General features: G+C 46.5%; 1 protein-coding gene across 1 annotated transcript in view; it reads left to right on the top strand.

Moving 5' to 3' along the window:
- The window catches only part of TXNRD3 (thioredoxin reductase 3), a 106,277-nt gene that overhangs the window by 48,797 nt on the left and 32,872 nt on the right, over positions 1 to 24,608 (top strand). The window contains exons 4-7 of the mRNA XM_078661727.1: positions 18,744 to 18,851; positions 20,262 to 20,334; positions 23,649 to 23,768; positions 24,197 to 24,339. Coding sequence (XP_078517853.1) covers positions 18,744 to 18,851; positions 20,262 to 20,334; positions 23,649 to 23,768; positions 24,197 to 24,339 — 444 coding nt within the window. The remainder of the gene's footprint in view (positions 1 to 18,743; positions 18,852 to 20,261; positions 20,335 to 23,648; positions 23,769 to 24,196; positions 24,340 to 24,608) is intronic.

Raw genomic sequence — 24,608 nt, 5'->3', positions numbered from 1 at the left:
CATATACAATGCCAATAACTCAAACTTGAATGCTGCGAGACCTATTGCATTGCAAATGCTTGTTTATTTATAGAATTCTTTTTGCTATGTTTACTTATCTGCGGTTGTGTTTTTAAGCCTTTTACATACCGATATTTTTGTGTTATCATGGGTTAATCTGTAGACACTACTGTATATTTAATTGCACACTTTTACCGTTTGAACATTTTTAATTAAATGCACATTCCTTTATTACCCAATATCTCCTTGTTTTTCTTTATGGCACTTTTCCCGATTTTCAAATTAGTCCTGTTCATTTTAGTGTTTCTTTGCAGCAGAGCTTTTCTTTGCAGCAGAGCTTTTCTTTGTGTATGTCATCAGTCCCCCACCACCACTAGCTCAACCATTAGGTTGTCCATTTCCGCTCTATTATCTTGTTTAAGGCCTCCTTGACCAATTCATGGTCCCGATGCAGCTTCCCGGACTCTCCGCTCTTTACACTACTTATTCTTGACCCCAATCGCTTCCTCTCCCGGACCTCCTTAATTTTGCTTTAAAAAAGCGCTATGTCATATCCTTGGATTTTATTTTAAAAAATATATATTGCTCTCCACCCCAACCCACCTCTTTCACCACCCTAGCTCGCCCTTGGATGAGACCTATTGGCTTTGCTAATACTTGTTTTATTTACAAAAGATTTCGCAATCGCTGTGCAGGAGAAACCTAAAAAACGGAGGCCAGATCTGAGTTTGGGAATGGCAATGGCAGCCACGCTTTCAAGATACTGTGGAACGGAGTTTGTTCTTTGCAGTTTAAACGCTTGCAGCTCTGTGCCCACTTTTTCTGAACACTGAAATTAGCACTTTACAATTTGGAGTGGATCTTTGCTAGAATCTTGACTGCTACCGATTTTTTCATATACTAGTCTGAAAAACAGTGCAAACGTTAAAACAAACAAAGTCTAAGAACACTGAAGCTATACTTTAGATTGTGTGCCGACCAGCAGCAGGTGTTTAGTGTGGGTCCAAAGAACTGCAATGTGAACAGTTACAGAATGTAGCCAAGAACCACTTCCACATGTTAAGGAATGCCGGGTTACTGTTGTACAGACTGAGCTGGGTCCCAGTGATGCAGGGTCCTTAATGTTGACTGGGTTTCTGAAAAAGTCCAGGACTGAGAGGCAAGTGTTCAATGAGTATTATCTTAATTTCTCTCAGTGTACTTGTTTGTTCCTGAACGTATTATGTAGCAACTGCATGTAATGTGGATATTAACTTCACATAACAAGATGACAATACACGTCAGTGCAAAGTTACTTTAAGACATTAGCTGCACAATCTCCGATCCTTCTCTGTAAATGCATGTGCTCGAACTTTGCTTTAAATGTTATTGCAAGACATGGTTGTGGGCAGTTATGATGTATTTGCAAACACTACCTGCAAAGCATGTATTTGAATACGCTTTAAGTTGTACACCGCACACATTGGAATAACACTCCAGAAAAATGTAATTTTTTTAAGGTGGGTGTTCACTTGGATCTTTTCAGAAGCTTGTTTCAGTAGTTTTTGCTTTATGTACGACACAGATACGTGTACACACCTGTCCTGGCACTTCATTGCTTGACTTTGTTAGTTTAGAAACGTTTATTTAATGCCGAATATGTGAAGGTTTAAACTGAGTAACGCTTGATCTGTGGCATATTGGGAAATGATAATCCAATTGTTTGATGTTGAATTTAATTAATAAAATTGCAACCTGGGTGTTAAGTAGTCCCAAATTAGTTTGCTTATTCTGGCTCTGTTCCACTTACAGTAGTACTTTAGATCGGAAACTAAAATACTTGCAAGAATTGTATAGAAGGTAATTTAAACCATACTTTGAGTGATGTAGACGCGTGGCACTAACTTTCATCAATGATTGGCACCTTGTTCTTCCATGGCCATGTGGCGAATGCTTTTTTTCATGCTTCTGGAAGGGTGATTAAGTGCGAGAGTGCACTTTAGAATTAAAAAAATATGCTCCGAATACTAGCTTTGCGTTCCAGACTCAGAATATGTAACTCCATTTGCTCCTATTGTATCTGCTTTGTCGTAGAATGAGATTTTGTTTGGACAAATGAATTATCTACGTTTGTAGATGTTAACCGTCTATCCTTAATAGTGCTGTCTGTGGTGGCAGGTGGTGCTTTAAAAGAACTCAAACCAAAGAAGCAGATTCCCTATAGTTGCTCTGAATGGCTGACATGGTTATTGCAAGCTGATGAGACCACTTATGTTCAGGACTGCTTACGGACTTGCACTGCACAACTTGACCAAAGCGGTTTAGTCTGTGCACCATTTCCTAGCGTTTGTGTATTTCTTGCCACATAAATCCTCAACATTCCTACAGTACTGTTCTCTGCTAAAGAACAGCTTGGATTCTGTAAAGGTGGTTGTGGTCAAATGGTATGTTGACAATATAACAAGAGAGCGAGGAATGGACTTCAGTACTTGTCCCTTTCCCCTTTTAATGTATAGAAAACAACGTGGACAAGTCCCTTTGCAATTTTAGGTCAGGAATGTTCTCCTGTCACAGGAAAAAGGAACGCTGACAAAAGTCATTGTTTTATGAAACCCCTCAACCACCTACCTGGTAGGTGGCATGCTTCATCATCGGGGTCCAGCTGGATTGCCAAATGCAACCCAGCTGTGCTTCTACGCCTGTTTACAGCAGAGCGGGATTTTTGTGAAGTGGAGTGAAATGTGAAATAATGCTAAACATGCCTATAGGAAATACCCTTGTAAATGTTTTAATTGAAGGGTCCTATGGCATGAGTGAAAACATAGGTGGGATATATATGAGGTTAAAATGTGCCTCAATATCCCTATCGGAAGTGTAGGTTGACTAGTTTCAGCCTTCTACGTCAATCGTGAGGCTTTCTTCAGAACCAATAGAGGTGTCGGTGACCAAAAAGATTCGAAGGTCCATGAAATAGGTTATGGCGGCAAGCGCGGAGACAAAGGATCTCCGAAGCTAAAGTCCACCGTGTTACCAGGTCCATGTATCCTGAAACACGGAAAGTGAAAATGCTTTCCACGATGGATCTGTTAGTAAATTGATCCACCACACTCACAGCGCACTTTAGGGTGTGCGCTGATATATACACCACAGTGACCTTCGTATCTTTTTGGTCACTGACACCTCTATTGGTCCTGAAGAAAGCCTCACGATTGACGTAGAAGGCTGAAACTAGGCGACCTACACTTCTGATAGGGATATTGAGGCACATTTTAACCTCCTATATATCCCACCTATGTTTTACTCATGCCATAGGACCCATCAATTAAAACTTTTACAAGGGTATTTCCTATAGGCATTTTTAGCATTATTTCACATTTCACATAGCATTCCACTTCACAAAAATCCCGCTCCGCTGTAAACGGGCGTAGAAGCACAGCTGGGTTGCATACGGCAATCCAGCTGGACCCCGATGATCAAGCATGCCACCTACCAGGTAGGTGGGTGAGGAGTTTCATAAAACAAACACACTTTGACAGCATTCCTTTTCCTGTGACAGGAGAACATTCCTGACCTAAAATTGCAAAGGGACTTGTCCACGTTGTTTTCTATACAAATGGTATGTTGGACAGAGTGAACAATTTCTCTGTTTCCCACAGAAGGTGGACTGGATACTAACCATTCTAACCCTAGCTTAGGGCCTTAAAGGATAATGGGGAAGATCATTTTCTCTCCTCTACTGCCCTGTGTTATACCTGTAGCTCAAAATGATATAGATGAAATTGAAGGAAAGATGGGAAAAACTACTTGTATGTGAAGATACTCTTCGATGGGGAACACGGTTTTGAACTTTGACGAGTTTCTCAAGCGAAAATGTTCTCGAAGGGCAACAGAACATCTAGTTTATTTATCTTTTGTGTAGTTACTTTTTTTATGCAGTCATCGTTTGCTTGGTCATGCTTACTGCAGAAAAAGAAAATCAATCACTTACCTAGCGGCTTCTGTATGCAGAAGCTATTTGCTTAATGGCTTTTCTCCGTTTGCTATCCCTTGGTATGTGCAGCCGAATGTCTTACTCAACACAATTCTTATCTTGAATAGAAAGTTAAAGGTTAGAGGTGCTGCCTTGGTTAGACTGAGCAATTGTAATTTTTACTCCGACGACCCGCTGTGAGTTGCAGAAATTCTGCCTCCTTTCTCTGTCTTGCCTAAGACCGTGCATGCTTAGATGCTTGCGAGACCCTTAGCTACCATACTGTGGGCTTACAGCCTGCCCATTTCTTACCTTTGTTGCCTTCATCATCGCATATTTGCTTGCTTCTCATTTGTCAGCTTGTGTCCGTTACTACATTTTATTGTGTTTGGCCCTCTCCTGGAACATGATCCAAGTACTTGTGCCCTTCCATCGCTCATGTTTTGGCTGCTCCCGTTTTTTTCCCTTGTTTTTGTTGAAGAACTTATAAAAATGCATGTGTTTGCAGGCTGTCTCCCTTATATGCTTCTTTGAGTTTAAGCGCTGTACATAGTGTATCTGGTTTTAAGTTGTCTCCCTTCTGTGATTCTCTCCACTCCATGTTTCTCCTGTTTGTCTGCCCTCCACCACCCTCATTTCTGTTGTCTGTGTTGGCTTGCTCCCGTGGTCTTGTCCCCACGATTGTCCCTCCCATTGTGTTTGTTGCCTCTCCCACTCACATTTTCCTTGTTTCTCTATCCCATTGGCATTGTCCCCCCCCCCCCCCCCACCCCACCTTTCCCTAAATTCGTGTTATACAGCTTGCTTTCTCCTACTTTTCTTCCCGATCCATGATGCCTGACACACACCCGCTTTAAAAATAAAAAGTCTGTTCTGGACAGCGCTTGCCTCTTTATTATATAGAAAATTCAGATCTGTTTTGCCAAATCTTGTATTTTAAGTGCCAGTGGCTTGACTGCCTTCTTGTAAGGGTGCATATATTGTATTCGGAGTATGTCCACTTTTGAAACTGAAAAGAATTTGTTTAAAAACATACTTACCTTTTTGCGAAGATCTTGGTCTTAATATAAATCTTGAAAAAAGCTTATTTTTATTACATGGGTGTGACCTCTTTTTTGAGTCGTGTCATTTATTGGTCATTGTGTGCACAACAAATGTGTTGCACTCCTCTGTTAGACCTAAGACTGCTCGCCCACACTACAACAAATAGAGCACTTAGGGTTTGCACTGAGCCCTGTACACTTCTGGGAGATTCTATGGACTCTGTGCACAATATAACCACCTAGTGGTGTACCATATACAGAGCCAGTTTCCTACAAAAGGCTAAAAGAAAGGGCAAATACCCCATTCGTAACCTGGTCAGATAATAACTAAATTGGACATTTGCTATGTATGTAAGATACGTTTTCAGCTCATGGCTAGGAGATGGGGCATGGTAATGAACCAGAGAGAAAAGTTGGTCTGCCTTGTACATATGGGTAAGCCGCACCTGATCATAGAAAACCGTTTATTTGTTTTTATCCAGGCTCTAGTTGTGCAGGGGATTCGGTCAGGGTAGATGGAAAAACTCTGGGATTCCCAAACTCATAAAATTACTCTTAAGATACTCTAGCCAAGTGTAGAAGGTAGGGTCAATTTCGACCAAGAACCCTTCAGTATTTGCCCGGCGTTAGCCGCCTCTCATACCATTCAATATTACCAAACAAAGAGGCAGGCGCTGGAGACTGGAAGGCAGGAAACAGGAGTTTATTCCGACGGAGCAGAACACATCAAATCAGACAACAGGGTATCTTCTCGAGGTGCTCTAAACGCATCCTTGAGGCCTGGCCTCTTATACACAGGTTTATTGCTTTATTACATGAAACACATTCTTGTCAATACTTTGATGTACGGAAAGACATCCTCGGGATCCTCACTTTGGGCCTGTTCCCACACACATTTACAGTAGAAGTCCCCACCCCGGTCACAGTAGGTGATGACTATCGCGCACCAGGACATTCCGTCGATTCCCGGAATGTGTGTCTGATCGGATCTCATGGGGTGGAGGGGGCTTTGATCAGTCAGAGATCCTTTGAATCGGGGCAGCTGCTTACTGTAAGGGGGGCCAATAAATGGTATCCGCAGGGCCAGGTGGCGCCCTGGGAACGGGCAGGACGATTGGGCACAGAGGAAAGGGGGGTTCATCAAAGGATGGGGAGGTGTTGGCCGGGAGCAGAATGCGTTTCCGAGGCAGCGTCGCGCTGGAGGGGAGTTTTATGGTTCAGGTATGAGAGAGCGGGGGCTATCAGCGCGCGGGTGCTTGCGAGGTCAGAGGGAGAGACGCGCTAGCTAGCGGTGCCGGGCAGGGAGACCATGGTTTTCAAAATGGCTGCCACTTACGTGCACGAAGGGGCCTAAAAAGGGACAAGATGGTGTGGCCAATGTTTCATGATTTTCACTTTACGCTCAACAGTGGCTATGGTGAACATAAATGAACGCCGCTTATGTATACCGATTTTAGTCATTTTCCAAACAAGGAATGGGGTCTGAATTGTCCAGAGCTAGGCAGTCCAAAAGGATACTATTCGAGACCTAGCTCAGGTGTTTGCCAGATTTTCAGCCGTAATCACTATGCAGCAAGCCTAAGAGCATCCTCTGTGTAAATTTAAGCCCACTTACGAATAACAAAAGAAAGTGGGTGTTGGACTTGGCCTTTGTCCCCCAAAATTTTTCGCTTTTGACCCCCTAATTTGAATGTCTCCCCCATGGGATTAAACCTGTATAGGCCATGAGTGGTGTGAGACCCCTTTTGAAAAATGTAATTACCTGACCTAATGTGAGCACTTGTAAAATCCCCCATTTTAAAACTGCACTCCCATTTTGGAAATGTACCTGACTGAAATGTATTGTTTTTAAAATGGATGCCATGGCCATGGGTTTTGCCACTGGACTGACATAGGTCAGCAGTCTAGATAATATTACCCAGCTACCCCTAGTTTTGGAGGGAAAGCCTGGCACCCAGGGTGCTCACCCCCTCCCCTAGAACCAGTTTAGGCTAGATGTGCCAACATTCTAGAAGGTCCTGGCACTGCCTGGGAGGAGGGTATAAATAGGGAGAAGTGTCACCAGAGAGTCAGTCAGCGCTGGGACAAGGAAGGGAGGGGGGACCTGCTGTGAGGTGCGACCGCCACATGGGCCTGTGAGCTGGGCCCTGCACCCCTATAAACCCCCCCCCACTGCTGTCCCCATGGGCCCCTGACAAGGGAGGACTCTTCATAGGTCCCTGACGCCGTGGGACCTTGAACTACGCCAGCGCTGAGGGAAAAAGGTGCCCAGAAGAGGAGGAATACTGTGGGCTTGAACCCCCCAGGAGGTGAGGAGTGTGCCCCTGGGACTGGCTGTGGAGCTGTTCGCCCCCCTCCGTGAGAAGCGCTATAATTTGGAAGCGCTGGGCTGTGAGGTGCCTATGGTGAAGGGCTGTGGACAGCTGACAGGCGTAAACTGCCGTATCACCCCATAAGCGCTGGATGTCTAAAGACTGTTGCTGCCTGTGGAGCTGCCTGGGGAGGATTGTGCCCCCAAGGGACTGTGCCCTGTGAATGATGTGGCCCCCGAAGTGCTGTTGGCCCTGAGGACTGTGTGGGCAGAGGAGGGAGTAGTGCGCTGTGAATGGCGCCATTCTCCTGAGGAGAATCACGCTGGAGGAGCCTACCCTCGTTTCAGCGCGCTGTCTGCCGCATTATTAATCAATTAAGAAGGGAGCCTACCCCTTGTCGCAGCCGGAGATCACCGTCGCAGCCCGGGTGCTGAGGAGACTGTGAAGGGACTTAATATCCAGAAAGGGAGCCTACCCCTTGTCCGGTCCTCGCGCTGTGTGGCAGCGCCGAAAATCACCGCTGCCGCCCGGCGCCGCCGTGAGGAGACCCCCCTGCTGGGGTGTGCATCGTCGCGGCAGCCCCCGATGCCAGGAGGGGGCCGCCGAAGTAGAGTGAGGGCCGCGCTAGGCCTGGAAGCCGTCCAGGCCCGTGTCATGTGACGGGGGCGCCTGGTGGCGTCATCGGCCACGCCCCCGCCACGCCGCGCACGGATTGGCTGCGCGGCCGAGCCCCCGAGAAGGCCGCGCAGGGATTGGTGGTCGGCCGGGAAGGCCAGAAGGAGCTGAATCGAAGCCCCGGGTCCCCGTGAGGTAGGAGGGGGGACCCGGGTGAAGAATCGTTGCAGAGCTCCGATCGGGAGTGACCGGAGCAGGAGCCTACCCTGCCGGTCTGCGCCCTGAGTGTGAAGCTGGGAGGATAGGCGGGGCCGGGGCATACTGTCGGTGCCAGCCCCGCCTCCCCAAACAAAGCCGGGAGAGAGGCCGGCGAAGGAGGCCAGCCGGAGCGGGTGCCCACACTGCCGGTGAGTCCCCCGCCCGGCTCGGGAGTAAGGAGAGGCCTGGGCGGAGGCAACGGAAAGGCTACGGGGCCCCCAGTGAGCTGAGAGGAGCCCCGCGACTGAGGGAACCGCATGCCTGTAGGTAGGCGCCAGAAGTCCACGCAAGGGGCCTGAAGGCCCGAAGATAGCAGGTAAAGCCCCGGGGAGGGCGGAGAACCGGCACAGAAACGGGGCCTTCCTGAAGCAAGTAGGGGGACCCAGAACTGCCCCTCCCCTCAGAAGGACTAGAGACTGGCCCCCTTAAGGTACCAGAACTGGGCCGGGTGCCTATTAAGGATTAACCCCGCGCTGGGGGTGCTGGTGATTGTAAATTCCTAAGGAAAGGTGCCTACTTACCTGATGTTTCCTGCCTGTTGGTTGATCCGTGACTATTGAAATGATGTGCAGGTGCTGGTTCCAGGAAATGCTAATTGAGCTCCTTTTTATTGCCTTTCTTGCAGGGGCGGGCTTGGTGGAATGTTTATGGTGAAGCTACCAGGGTCATAGACTTGCACCCCTGTGAAATGTTTTAATAGGGGAAGGTAGGGAGAGGTTGACTACCCCCCTTTGCTCCTGCGGTGGGAGGATTAGTAGACTAAGCTGCATTGTGATGAAATGCCCAGTGTTACGCCTAAGCTAGGGGATCGATGCCCAAGTGCAGTGGGATTCAAGCCTGGTTCAAATGTTATTAATGCCAATGCACTACCTGATGTTTGTGTTGCAGGTTGGGGGCTAAGGAGTCATGTTCCCCAGGTCTTTTCCCTAAGGCTATAGCACCGGGGTTCTGTATGCCCTGTAGAGCTTGCGAAAGTGGCTTAAGAGTCCTATGGTTATGCCCACCTGCTAGTGGATGCTGGTATGCCATGATGTCTTTCCTTACAGGGGTTATGCAGGATGCTGCCTGTTGTAATTACAGCCGCTACCGAGGATGAAGGCCTGAGTTGGCCCTGCCTGACGCATAGTTCCTTAGGTGGAGGGGGGGAAGAAACCTGATGTTTTATTACAGGTGTTCCTGCCTAATGTTGATGCCAGGTGATTCCTATTCTTTTTGCAGGAGTCGCCAATGCCAGCTATTTTGGGTTCTTACCCCTAATGTTTGATTGCATGTTTAATGGGCAAATGCGCCAAGTGCATTTTTCCCTTATATAGGTGTCACTGATGTTACATGCCAAATGCTAACCCTTTTATATTTCAGCTAGACACTATGGACTATGGACTAAACCCTTTTTGTCCCATGTAAATAATCCCCCACTGAAATACTTGGCTTGGGTGCCAGTTGGCGCCATGTTATGATTACCAGTGTATTTTTCCTTTTTACCTTGCAGGTTGGAGATAATACTAAAATTATTCTTTTCCAACTAAAGGTGGAGTTGCGTCTCTTTTGTAGTGTGCCTGGTGTGTCGTTTGTGGGTACTGCGTGAGTGCTTCACATGTCCTCCAAGTTTGGCCTGCCCGCTCGATGCCATGCTACCCCCTTTGAGACGTGGGCAACCCCCATTTCCAACATTTGGTGGCAGAGCGGTGGGATAGGACTTGTGTTTGCGCAGTACCACAGCGGCCACGGGTTACACTGCAAATAGAGCTTTGGAGGTAATTCGAGCCTTGTTGTGGGGATTATTGTTGCTTCCTCCTGAAAGTGTTTGACAATTGTGTCCCCTTGTTCCACTGGGAGGGTGTGTCCCGGGTGTATCTCGCCACGATGGGGTTGATTTACCAGGAAGTGGAACTGATGGAGTACACCGAACAGGAGGTGATAGACTTCCTCCTGGAGAGAGGGATACCCCCAGTAGGGAACATTAGGAGGAATTTGTTTCTCTATGAGGCCCTCAAGAGGGGAGAGCCCTTAGAGGTTAATGGGGACTTGTCTGACTACCCCCCCGAAGTGTTGAAGGGTCAGTGGGTTAGAGACCAGAGTGAGGGCTCCCCATCCAGAACCCTGGGAGGTAGTTGCTCCGATGAGGAGGAGGAAGAGTCTAGCAGGGCAGAGACGCCAGTAGCTGTGGAGGACACCGGAGATAGGGAGTCTCGCACTGGGTCCAGTCCCGGGGGCACTGCCCCATCCCTTTCCCTGTCCCCAGAAGAGTGGGTAGATAGGAGAGAAGAGAGGGAGTATCAGCTGGCGCTGGCAAAGCTCAGGCATGCCGAGGGCTTAGCGCAGCTGAGGGTAGAAGAGCAGCGACTAGAGACTGAAAAAGTCCTAGCGCTGGAGAGGATGGCAGAGGCGGAGAGGGCCTTCGCCAGAGAGAGATCAGCTCAGGTGGGTAGGTTGTCCCCTGAGAGTGGTTTTAGGAGTCTGGATTCACCGAAGAGGGTGGGATCCAGTGGTGGCAGCGAGTGTAGGTCCAGTGCAAGGAGTCCCACTCCCGAAGCCCAAGAGACTGTACCTGATTCCCCGGAAGAGGAGGACGGGTTAGTGTTTAGGGGCAGGGGAAAGCTGTTCCATCAGTCCTGGGGAGAGTTCGAGGAGGAGTGTTGGACTGTACTGGAGGATTGGGTGGTGAGGAGAGCAGTGGAGGATTGGGAAGGGCTGTGCCATGCCGTTATCCGGGAGCACATGCTAAGGAGTTGTGTCCCAAGACTGCGTCACCATCTGTTGCAGTGCGGGTTCTCAGACCCCAGGGAACTTGCACGGGAGGCAGACCTCTGGGTAAGTGCCAGAGCGTCTGGGAAGACATTGGGGAGTGATCCAGAAAGGAGAGGTGCAGGGATCTTCCGACCCAGCGTGGCGGGAGAGGTGAGAAGCCCAGCTAGGTCCCAGGATAGTGGGCGGGTTGTAGGGCCTCACATCCCATCTAAAGGAGGGAGTGAGACGGGGAGGTGTCCCGAGATGCCCCAACTGCAGTCACAGGGACTGGAGAGTTCTTTTAGGGAACCCCAGGTTGGGAGTCTAGGCTGTCCCGGTGTGCCTTCTCGTGGAAAGGATCCCCTCATGTCAGGAGGACCCGGAGCATCATTAATTGGAGCTCCAGTGGTTCGGGGGTTTGACCAGTCACAGGGTTTAGATCCTGGACTGGGGTTCCAGGTTAAGGGGTTGCCTGACCTGGAGGGTGGGGTACCTGTAATTCAGGTCCCTACCAATTTGACTCCCAGGGGTACTACTCCCAGTGGGAGGGTGCGGAACTCTGGGAGGGGGTGCAGAGGGAGGAAGGTCTCTTCTCTGTCACCAGCTCAGCCACAGGGCGCAGATCCTGGGTTGGGTGGCCAGGGACAGGGTTTGCCTGCTCTGGTGGGAGGGACCTCTGTAACCAGAGTCCCCCCGGAAGTGACTCCCAGGGGTACTACTCCAGTTAGGAGGGTGCGGGACTCTGGGAGGGGGTGCAGGGAGAGGGAGGACTCGCCCCTGTCACCGGTTCAGCCTGTGGGTTTTGGCTCCAGGTTGGGGAGAGAGTTGTGTGAGGGTGTCCCCCAGCGTAGGAGATGGAGGAACCCTAGGAGGAGAAGTAGGGGGAGGAGAGCCTCGCCCCTAAGGGCTGGTCAGTCTGAGGGTGTAGACCCCAGATGGGTGGACCAGTGGCAGTTTGGAGAGAAGAGAGTGGTCCAAGGGAATTACAAGCCTGAGGCTAGAGCCTCCCACTCTAGGAAGGAGAGACATCCCACTAGGGAACACCAGTGGGGTGGTGATGTTGGTGAAAGGAGGGATGCGAAAAAGAACCATTGGGTTCCCGAGTGGAGGAGAGACTGCAGGTGCTCCTGTAGTTGCAGGCCTGCGTCCACCTTTTACCGCCCCAAGCAGGGAAGCCCATCAAGGCATTGATATGTCTACCCTGGCTTTTGGCTGGGGGGGAGTCGTGTTGGACTTGGCCTTTGTCCCCCAAAATTTTTCGCTTTTGACCCCCTAATTTGAATGTCTCCCCCATGGGATTAAACCTGTATAGGCCATGAGTGGTGTGAGACCCCTTTTGAAAAATGTAATTACCTGACCTAATGTGAGCACTTGTAAAATCCCCCATTTTAAAACTGCACTCCCATTTTGGAAATGTACCTGACTGAAATGTATTGTTTTTAAAATGGATGCCATGGCCATGGGTTTTGCCACTGGACTGACATAGGTCAGCAGTCTAGATAATATTACCCAGCTACCCCTAGTTTTGGAGGGAAAGCCTGGCACCCAGGGTGCTCACCCCCTCCCCTAGAACCAGTTTAGGCTAGATGTGCCAACATTCTAGAAGGTCCTGGCACTGCCTGGGAGGAGGGTATAAATAGGGAGAAGTGTCACCAGAGAGTCAGTCAGCGCTGGGACAAGGAAGGGAGGGGGGACCTGCTGTGAGGTGCGACCGCCACATGGGCCTGTGAGCTGGGCCCTGCACCCCTATAAACCCCCCCCCACTGCTGTCCCCATGGGCCCCTGACAAGGGAGGACTCTTCATAGGTCCCTGACGCCGTGGGACCTTGAACTACGCCAGCGCTGAGGGAAAAAGGTGCCCAGAAGAGGAGGAATACTGTGGGCTTGAACCCCCCAGGAGGTGAGGAGTGTGCCCCTGGGACTGGCTGTGGAGCTGTTCGCCCCCCTCCGTGAGAAGCGCTATAATTTGGAAGCGCTGGGCTGTGAGGTGCCTATGGTGAAGGGCTGTGGACAGCTGACAGGCGTAAACTGCCGTATCACCCCATAAGCGCTGGATGTCTAAAGACTGTTGCTGCCTGTGGAGCTGCCTGGGGAGGATTGTGCCCCCAAGGGACTGTGCCCTGTGAATGATGTGGCCCCCGAAGTGCTGTTGGCCCTGAGGACTGTGTGGGCAGAGGAGGGAGTAGTGCGCTGTGAATGGCGCCATTCTCCTGAGGAGAATCACGCTGGAGGAGCCTACCCTCGTTTCAGCGCGCTGTCTGCCGCATTATTAATCAATTAAGAAGGGAGCCTACCCCTTGTCGCAGCCGGAGATCACCGTCGCAGCCCGGGTGCTGAGGAGACTGTGAAGGGACTTAATATCCAGAAAGGGAGCCTACCCCTTGTCCGGTCCTCGCGCTGTGTGGCAGCGCCGAAAATCACCGCTGCCGCCCGGCGCCGCCGTGAGGAGACCCCCCTGCTGGGGTGTGCATCGTCGCGGCAGCCCCCGATGCCAGGAGGGGGCCGCCGAAGTAGAGTGAGGGCCGCGCTAGGCCTGGAAGCCGTCCAGGCCCGTGTCATGTGACGGGGGCGCCTGGTGGCGTCATCGGCCACGCCCCCGCCACGCCGCGCACGGATTGGCTGCGCGGCCGAGCCCCCGAGAAGGCCGCGCAGGGATTGGTGGTCGGCCGGGAAGGCCAGAAGGAGCTGAATCGAAGCCCCGGGTCCCCGTGAGGTAGGAGGGGGGACCCGGGTGAAGAATCGTTGCAGAGCTCCGATCGGGAGTGACCGGAGCAGGAGCCTACCCTGCCGGTCTGCGCCCTGAGTGTGAAGCTGGGAGGATAGGCGGGGCCGGGGCATACTGTCGGTGCCAGCCCCGCCTCCCCAAACAAAGCCGGGAGAGAGGCCGGCGAAGGAGGCCAGCCGGAGCGGGTGCCCACACTGCCGGTGAGTCCCCCGCCCGGCTCGGGAGTAAGGAGAGGCCTGGGCGGAGGCAACGGAAAGGCTACGGGGCCCCCAGTGAGCTGAGAGGAGCCCCGCGACTGAGGGAACCGCATGCCTGTAGGTAGGCGCCAGAAGTCCACGCAAGGGGCCTGAAGGCCCGAAGATAGCAGGTAAAGCCCCGGGGAGGGCGGAGAACCGGCACAGAAACGGGGCCTTCCTGAAGCAAGTAGGGGGACCCAGAACTGCCCCTCCCCTCAGAAGGACTAGAGACTGGCCCCCTTAAGGTACCAGAACTGGGCCGGGTGCCTATTAAGGATTAACCCCGCGCTGGGGGTGCTGGTGATTGTAAATTCCTAAGGAAAGGTGCCTACTTACCTGATGTTTCCTGCCTGTTGGTTGATCCGTGACTATTGAAATGATGTGCAGGTGCTGGTTCCAGGAAATGCTAATTGAGCTCCTTTTTATTGCCTTTCTTGCAGGGGCGGGCTTGGTGGAATGTTTATGGTGAAGCTACCAGGGTCATAGACTTGCACCCCTGTGAAATGTTTTAATAGGGGAAGGTAGGGAGAGGTTGACTACCCCCCTTTGCTCCTGCGGTGGGAGGATTAGTAGACTAAGCTGCATTGTGATGAAATGCCCAGTGTTACGCCTAAGCTAGGGGATCGATGCCCAAGTGCAGTGGGATTCAAGCCTGGTTCAAATGTTATTAATGCCAATGCACTACCTGATGTTTGTGTTGCAGGTTGGGGGCTAAGGAGTCATGTTCCCCAGGTCTTTTCCCTAAGGCTATAGCACCGGGGTTCTGTATGCCCTGTAGAGCTTGCGAAAGTGGCTTAAGAGTCCTATGGTTATGCCCACCTGCTAGTGGATGCTGGTATGCCATGATGTCTTTCCTTACAGGGGTTATGCAGGATGCTGCCTGTTGTAATTACAGCCGCTACCGAGGATGAAGGCCTGAGTTGGCCCTGCCTGACGCATAGTTCCTTAGGTGGAGGGGGGGAAGAAACCTGATGTTTTATTACAGGTGTTCCTGCCTAATGTTGATGCCAGGTGATTCCTATTCTTTTTGCAGGAGTCGCCAATGCCAGCTATTTTGGGTTCTTACCCCTAATGTTTGATTGCATGTTTAATGGGCAAATGCGCCAAGTGCATTTTTCCCTTATATAGGTGTCACTGATGTTACATGCCAAATGCTAACCCTTTTATATTTCAGCTAGACACTATGGACTATGGACTAAACCCTTTTTGTCCCATGTAAATAATCCCCCACTGAAATACTTGGCTTGGGTGCCAGTTGGCGCCATGTTATGATTACCAGTGTATTTTTCCTTTTTACCTTGCAGGTTGGAGATAATACTAAAATTATTCTTTTCCAACTAAAGGTGGAGTTGCGTCTCTTTTGTAGTGTGCCTGGTGTGTCGTTTGTGGGTACTGCGTGAGTGCTTCACATGTCCTCCAAGTTTGGCCTGCCCGCTCGATGCCATGCTACCCCCTTTGAGACGTGGGCAACCCCCATTTCCAACAGTGGGCAATCCCTGTGGAACCATAAGTAATCTCAGAAACAAATGCTATACTTCTTGGAGTCTGGAGTAGTCCCGATACCCCACAGTCCCGCCCCAATGGTAGCAATTGAGCGCCACTGGTCTATGATCTAACTTGCATGCAAAACGGAAAATTGCTTCAACTGATCTGGTTAATTGCTGCACTCAACACTAGCAGAGGTTCATAGTTTAATTGTTCGTCAAATAGCAAGCCCAAGTAGCTGAAACTCTGTAGCGACTGGGGCACCCCCTATAAAGAATGTCCTAGTTTTAGTTCTCTTTGGTCCACAAACCATTACATAGTACTTTTGCTGATTGATCTTAGCCATAAATCCAGCAAAATTATTCAACTTCCTCAACAATCTCCTCACTGCTCAACAACCCCCCCCCCCCCCCCACACACACACACACACACATATGAGCAAGAGATGTTGTATACATTCACTAGTTTCATGTATAACCACTAACAGCTAGTAGGAAGTATGGCAATCTAGAACCTAAACACAGCAGCAGCATTCAAAAACAATGGAGTGCAGCTATGCATATTAGAATTGTTGTTTTTCCTTCCTCCCCGTTGTCACAGCTGACAAAGTTATTATATTAGCGCTTTTTCCCTCACGCGCCCTTCCGTGTGTGGACGGCTTCTTAATACATGAAATAAAGCATAAACACTATTTCCAGTCTGGCCAGAGTGTTCCTTTTTCCACCTCCCCATTTAGTTTAGAAGGGACATATTACATTGCAAATATTAAACTACGTTCATTTTCATCTAGCCAAACCGAGTAAAACCTTGAGCCTTGGAGTTTAGGATTACACAAGACTTATTTTGGGTTAATTCCTGGGGTTAGATTACGGGTGAGGTGACGGTGGCAGCTTTTATACCACCTTGGTTGTGAGACCGTGCTTGTATCGTGCAAATAACGAGACCGAAAGATTCCAAAAGGGTAAGTTCCTCAAGTGAGTCACTTTTCTGGTGTTATGAAGGTGTTTTCAGTACACTGCCTGCATGTCGAGCATTGTGTGCCTGTCAATTGGCGTCTTTCGGTCTGTCTGTGCTTTTTATTTTATTTTTCTGGCCCTTAATTTAGTAGCTTTCTATTAAATACTTATTATCCCAAGTGAACACATATCCTGGTTCTAGACATAAATAGAATGTTCCAATTAGGTTAAAAGATTGGAGCTTTCTAACGTGACAAACTAGCAAGCCCATACTTTGGTAGAACTTTCTCCTACTGACTAATCAGCCCTGTGATTTACAGACCTGCTGCTTTTGCCGAGCACAAGCTATTTTATTACCCTAAACTGAGTCGGCCCTGCCACATTCAAACCTGTGACCTGTTGCTCTTGCTCGTATTTCTGCAGCAGGGGCCCAACCCCCCCCCCCCCCCGCGAGCTCCGATCTTTCCTTTTTTTTATCATAACGTAAGATCTCATGATCCTGATGTATCCACACAATAAAATAAGCATTAGCGGTTTAATTCTCCTGCTTGCTTTAGGCAGAAGGATTTAACTTTAGAGCTATGGATAGAATAACCAGTTGTGCTCTTCTTTCCTTCCCCGAGGATTCATGCATGTCCTTACCTGTAATCTTCATTTTACAGGTCCACTCTATCAGCAAACATCTGCTGGGGACACTGGATAATTATGGGTTATTGTGTGGTTTTCCCATTAAATCTCCGGGTAATTTCCACAAAGATAGTGAAGCAGAATATATGTCCACTAATCAGATTACTGCTGTGCGACATGGCTAGGCCAATAAGTCCCAAAGGATAGATGGGGCTATTGACTTTGCCAATGCTTGTTCTAAAACGTTGTATAACTTAGCATGTGCATGTTGACCTGACCTGTGGATATCTTGGCACTAAATCTGTTTTTTGGATAAAATGACCCTGGCAGTGGATGCATTAGTCCACTGAACCATGGTCTCCGGTGTAATGCTACATGAATGCAGTCATAATGTAATATAAGAGGTGACTGGCCATCAAAGCCACTTTCTCTTTACTCTATTTTTACTATTAAGGTGTTTGATTTATTATGAAACGGGGACTTCATATTCTTTGAACGTCGACTACTTCACATTTCAGAAGTGGCACAGGCCCTGATAAAAACACCCTCTGGAAATGTGAAATATATAGTATTGCACAAACTTCATTATAGTCCAGCTTCTACAGTGGTGCAACATCCTTTTTCCATGCAAAAATCTGCCACTGTTCTCATGGGCATGATCTGATTCTTCCTCTGCCCTGCAAAGCGCAGCTGGAATTAAAATTTCAGCCATTTTTTTATTTTTTATTTTTAAACGTTATGGCGCGTGGGCTAACTTAAAAGGTTACTATAACACTGCATTTACCCATAAGTATGTAGGGAAAGAACATCTCCAGATCTGCATAACCGCAGAGAATCTAAGAACAGAAGATTTCCATTTTCTATCTAGAGCATTCACTCTTGTTAAATTCCGCACTAGTCTCACCCTCTCCCCGCTGCATGCTATACTCCCTTTTCGTGCAGCTTCATTTTGCTAATAGATGTTTAGCCTGTACCTTGTCAATCCTGAAGACCTTTAAGACCGTTGACCCTCGGGTAACTGTAGCGCTCTGTCTCCCCCATTCATCAGAAAGTGCATTAACAGCAATTTTTCTTCCTGCCTCATGCACCTGTTTGTTCAACTTAAAATTGTTTAATTTTTCTTGTCTCAGACAAACATAAAAGGTGTTTCTGTGAAGTTTTCACATCGATTGCAAACTAATTGGATTACTTGGTCAAAATCCTCTTTATCCGTCTTGAGCTCCCCTAGGCTTAATATCACTAGAACTGAAGATGTGCGACCATCCGTTCTTTGTAGCTTTAGGGTTTTTTTGTTTTTTTTGGTGCTGCGGAATTTCTTCAGATTTTGGGATGGATTTCTCTCCTTTTCTTCCTTATTCCTGGTTATGTAAATGAGCTATACATCTGCAGCTCGCTCTGTCAATACAAACTCAAAAGGCTGCCTCGCAGCCATCCTTGTAACATGGAATGCTTTGACCACTTTCATTACTGGATTCAAAAACTGTTGCTGAACAGCACCAGAAAGTAGACTGTTAAGATCAATGTCCAGATACAAACACATTTCCTAGTGATGTACCTTAAACTCACCAGATACCTATGAACGTACACTGCTGTGTATGTATTTCTTTTGTATCTCATGAAATAGGAGTACAGAAACCTTGAGCAGGGGTGGTTAGTTAAGGGCGGCTAGAAAAACTGACCCCATGACTCCAATCCCCTCAAAAACATCTGCAGCTCTTAAATTGGTGTTCCGACATTCATTATGCTCAACTTTCAGTGTTGAGCACAACACTCTTAAAATTGACTGTCTTTTTTTTGTCTTTTCATCTAGGCTCATCGAAATGGTTCCTTACAAAAACTCTTGAATGAAGGCAAAGAGGTGTATGATTATGACCTGATTGTCATTGGTGGTGGTTCTGGAGGGCTTGCATGTTCCAAGGTATGGAGAAAGACTCCTGGTCCGTTAATGGTTTTGTTTTTCTACATAATATTGAAGGGGTTTCATTTTAACTGATCCAACCAAATGTTTTTTCGTGTTCGAAATGGGTAGCATCCTGTTGACTGATAGACTACAACGTTCAGGTTGTTGTGGAAAAAGTGCTGCTTAAACCTTCAATATTATGAACATTTTGTGAGGAGTTTCCAAAATTTGTAATAGCACATTTAGGTCTTTGATCATTCAATGAACCTGCACTAGATGACTCCTACTTGCTGTAGAAAATCTGTTTGAATGGAGCAAGCCTAAAAAAAGTTTGGTTTGCTTTTATTCCCATTCAGTGGGGTCTTAACAGTACTGTCCCTCGGTTAGTCAGGACTGATTTTTCATATAGTTAGTCCTCTGTGGTATATGGGTACTACATAACTGCTAGTGCTTTCCCTCTTAGGATGACCTTGTCCAAGGTTGCCATGTGACATCTTTTAAAATAAAAATAAATCCAAAATTATAATGGCAAATCACCAATTTTAAATATGAAGATTTTATTTAAAATTCAATGTGGCGTAATATCCCATATGATGGATCACGCAGCTGCGGCTTATTGTGGTAAATTCATATCATTTTTGTGTAATCACAGTGGTTTTGAAATCCTTTTAAAAAAATGTGGCTTTTGATAAATACACATTTTTTATTTTTCCCGTAAAGACTTTTTCGAAGCAAAAAATCTTATGCAAAGTTGGTGTAGTTTGTATGTCATCTAATCCTCGGACATGGCGCTTTTGAGTTCTATAAAGAATTCCTGGCTTTGATGACCATTGGTTGGGTTACTGACTTGAGACCTAACTACAATTCAGGGTATTTTGTTCACATTTCCAGTGATAACAAGAACTAACCACCATGAATAAGATTGTTTTGATACCAAAATTTTGCATCGGTGAATTAATTTATAGATTCAACATTCTTGTCTTGCACTTTGTTAGTCCAGTCTCATCTACAAAATGGAAACCGACTTAAAACTGCTGCCTTGCAATTTTTCCTTGAAGGTGTTAGTTTATTAGAGAAAGCAATCGTACTCTAATTAGGAGGGAGCAAACCCTTGTCTTGTCAAAAAAGAAAGCAAATGTTAAATATGCTCCCACGCCCGTAGAGAGATTTCAAATTTCTGGTGCAAACTTATTATAAGTATATGTGCAAAAAGCAAACTTAACATTATTTCTCCCTCACTGAAGGGGTCTGATAGTTGGTTTAATATTGCAATGTTTTAAAGTTCTTATGTGAAGTTAAACTATATTTTGATTAAGGGTCTGAAACCCCCTTCACTGAGTGTTTTCAAAACGTGGCAATTAACCTTCAGAGTGCGTTCGCCAGTACGCACCAGTAAAGTCAATATGATACGTGTGTTTTATTTTACAGGAGGCTGCGGCGTTGGGTAAGAAGGTCTTGGTGCTAGATTTTGTTGTCCCAACACCTCAAGGTGTTTCATGGGGTAAGCATTTTAGCTCACTTTTAGTCTCTAATATACTATATTGAATGAGGGTGCTTTTATTTCCAGTTTGATTGCAAGATGGTTATGAATTTTAAGTTGGTTAACTTAACTTGTATATAGTTGTACTTCACATGAAATGAAAATGTCCGTGCGGAATATGGGAGTCCAATCTGAAAGTGATTTTGTTCAGTTTTAACTGAGCACTCATCCTGTGTTTTTTTTTTTTTTTAATCAGATTACTGGAACACCGTTTCTGTCCACAAACTACAGGAAATATTTTAGAAAATTAATATGAGACAAAAGCTAACAAAAAATATCCCCCCACACACAAGGACGGAACACAGGCCTCCCGCAGTGCGGGGGGGGGGGGCAAGTGCCAGGGGTTCCTTCGGCACTGCACTCTGGCCAGAAAGCTCCTGATTGAGCCTGGAGGGGGGCCCTCTGCGTACCATGCAGGGAGGCCCACTCAATCTTCGTTACGCCAGTGCCCCCACCCCCCCAAACAAACTAGCATTTGAAATGCAGTAGGTCTTGCGTTTGTGAAACTTAGAGCTATTGGCATTGTAAATGATGATGTTTTTTACTTATGTTTGTTTGCAGTAGAATGATTATTTAGAAAACGAGGGTTTGAGCTATTGGTGTTGTAAATGGTTTTTTACTTGTGGTGTGGGGCGGATGAATGTGGTGTGCAGTGGAATTATGTGGAGTGGGATTGAGTGTTCTGGAGAGGAATTGTGGAATGGTATTTTGTGTTGTGGAGTGTTATGTGGTGGAGTTTAATTCTATTCCATGCTGTTGATTTTTATGGTGTGATGTGGAATTATGTGGTAACTCATTGTGGTTTGTATTATGTGGTTTCTTGAATTGTGGTGTGGAATTGAAACGTGTTGGATTGATTTGTGTGGTGAGTGAAATTATGCTGGTTGGAATTATGTGGCATGGTGTCAAGTGTTTATTTGCATGGTTGCTATGTTGTATATATTGGGTTTATGCGGTATGTATTTGTGGTAGTAATTAGAGTATTATGTATAGTGTAATTATGCTAGGTGGTTTGGAATGCTGTGCGTGACTCCGCCTGAGTCTAGAATGTTACTTGTAGCTCGGAATCTGTATACTTAGCCAGTGTTAACTATAGGCTCTGACTATCAGCTGGTATCCATGATGGAGGATACAGAGTATTAATGAAGGGAGCTCACTAGATAGCCTATGGACATGTATGTAAAAAGTTCATTGTTACAGCTATATCATTGACATCACCATCTAGGAACGGAATATGTGCAGTAACAATTCCATTTCATATAGCTTGCACTGATGTTGGTGCAACCTGAAATCAACATTGGCGACCCCTGTAAAGGGGTAAAGGCAACATTTGCACCAACTAAACAATTAAAAAAATAACATTTTGCACCAGTAAAATTAATCCAATTGTCAAAGCAAAAATTAAAACTGTGCTGGTGCACTGTATTTAATCTGGAAATGTAAGCAACATATGTTATGTGGCTCCTGGAGATGACGGCAACTTTCAACTAATATTATTTTAAACTCAATGCAACCCGATTGTGTAAAACCCCTGTTTTACACAGGAAAAGCTCATATGAGATCTACTTAAAGGCATCCGGCGCAGCATTGAAAATACACTTTAGTCTGAATCTGTTTGCACTCTATTCTATACCTTCTTTATGTTCAGGGTGTCAAATATCTTATTCCTCCCCTTCAGCTAATGTGAGCTTTTAAGAAGCAGAGGTGGTGTTTAGGTTGGATGGGTCGGTGGAATGATAGATGTTTGCATGAATGGATGGATACCTGTATGAGCACATGGATGAATGGTCGAATGATTAGGCCAATGAACTGATAATGGATGATGCTTGAGTAGGATGGTTACATCTGGTTGGTATGGAAACCAAGATAAATACATAGACAATATATTCAGTAAAGGAAATGTTAGTACTTTTTTTGGACGTTTGGTATAAGTGGACGAATTCCAGATTGCACATTTTGAGCCCTAACTGCCTAACTGTGGGAAAAAAAGTTTGTTTTGAAACTATTTGTGTGTCGCTTTTTGTAAACCCACAGAGACCGTTATAAGAACAAGGTAATGTTATTTTTTTGTTCTTTGTGCATGGAGAGATTAAGCGATTTGCCCATAATTACAGGATATTTAGCCGATGCCAAGACTGGAGCCTGGTTTCCCAGTTCCAGTAGCTCTGGTTGTGGCGTCACATCCTCTCCCCAACGAGAAAAGTATGCATGTAGCAGTGTTTATACAAAGAATGCCCACTTCCATGCTGCAAGGATATGCGCTGTTCTCATTATCAAATTAATAAAATCCACTTTGGAAATTATCATGGGGAGAGCCCACTTTTCAACTCTCCACAGGAAAAAAATGCGTTTTCAGTATTATGCACAGATCGTATTTTATATTGTTAATGTGCAGGCTCGACACTTGTACACAGGCTGCAGTTTCCGCCTTTCTACAGATAGAGCTTTTTAATGTTCCTGCCAGGGGAGAATGCCCAAACTTCATATGATGGCACAGTGAATACACATCTATGTTGTGGCGGTGTGTGTCCACACTCGACATATTGTCACATTATCACAAGCTGCGTGCACTGTTCAAGGAGACTGCTCCAATTACAAAGCAGACTGAGTGCGATATGGAAGGGCAGCCCCCTCCGACGCGGGCACCACGTACATTACTGGTACACAGTCCTCCGAGAAAAGACCACCCTTTGGATTGTTTAGGCCTAGTTCATGGCTGGACGTGGATGTTCTGGTAGTAGGAATGAGTGTTCCTTGGCATTGTAGTAATTGCATCTGGTTAGGACTTGTAGTCTAAAGATTAAAACTAACTTTGCTCCTTAGCACACGCCTCCAGCTGCAGTTATCACACTTGGTTCCATAATGGACTTGTTTGAGCTGGAGTAACATTACTAAAGATACATATTTGTTGAACATACTACCATTTAGCTTGGTCTTAAGTGTGCTGTAGACTGTATGTCATATATGCTTTTTTTACTTCAATGTGGACGTTGCATAACAATATACTACCCCATGCTACATGTCTTGCTAAAAATGTGCCCAGAATAATACTTGCTAATGCAAGCAAGCTTTTTTGTTTGTTTTTTGTTTGTTTTCTATAATGTTTCTGCTGTCATGACTCTCAAACCCACCCCTCAGTTGATCCCTCATTTTTTTTATACAGTATCCACAATGTTTCATCTGTTTGGTTTTTCATTCACCATTTGAGTTTACTTTATGCAAACCGTGTGCCCAAAGGACACAAAAATAAATTAAAATTCATTCCTCTTTCCAAGGTCTCGGAGGTACCTGTGTGAATGTAGGTTGCATTCCTAAGAAGTTAATGCACCAAGCAGCACTACTGGGGCAAGCGTTGCGAGACTCCAGGAAGTTTGGATGGGAATATGACGAGCAGGGTAACTCATTTGGTTTCATTTTATTATTTGACCATTGTATATAATGTGAAGTAGCTATGGAGCAGGTTGTTTTTGTTTCGAAGACTACTCCCGAAAGCCATTTTGGTCTGTAGCGGTGCACTGGAAGAAACTGTGTGGCAAAAGCATGTCAATTGATGCAACCCTCTGTGTGAAAAGCTTTCTTCTGTATATGGAAACTGTTTATGCTGGAAAGTTTTTAACGGCATTTGATGTTTATTCATACAACAAACAAACTGCTCCCGTTTGTTAAAAAATATTTAAGCAGTGTCACAAAGTATAGTCGTAACTTGTCTGATTATCCCCACATTCTGTGGCTTAAAACTAGGCAAAACCGTTCCTTCATGTAATTTCTCCTCTTTATTCAACAAGTGCCTAGTTATTTTTCTCATCAAATACTTCTATTTTAGTTAAACACAATTGGCAAACCATGACCGAAGAAATTCAGAACTACATTGGATCCCTTAATTGGGGATACAGGGTGTCTCTGCGCGACAAGAAGGTGACTTATGAAAACGCCTATGCAGAGTTTGTAGAACCACACAAGATCAGGGTACGTAAAGCATTAATGATGCTGCTAATTTATTGGTTCAGACTAATATGCTTGTACTGTATGGTTAGTTTTTGTTAATCAAAATGTAGGAGAATGGCAAAATTCCTTCTTTTAAAAAAACATACCTTTGTGGTTTAGAGAAGTCCTTGGCAGAAGAAAGTGTAACTGCGTAAATCATGACCGTGATTTGCAGGACAATAACTGCCACTAGACGCGGTTTAATTTCTTTCTTACTGCTTGCCTTTTCTCTCCTTTTGGAGGGGATTTAT

This window comes from Lissotriton helveticus, chromosome 9 (genome assembly GCF_964261635.1).
Source record: "Lissotriton helveticus chromosome 9, aLisHel1.1, whole genome shotgun sequence".
Lineage (NCBI taxonomy): Eukaryota > Metazoa > Chordata > Amphibia > Caudata > Salamandridae > Lissotriton > Lissotriton helveticus.
Note: the sequence above shows the minus strand (reverse complement) of the source record. Positions and strands in the feature narration are given on the sequence as shown.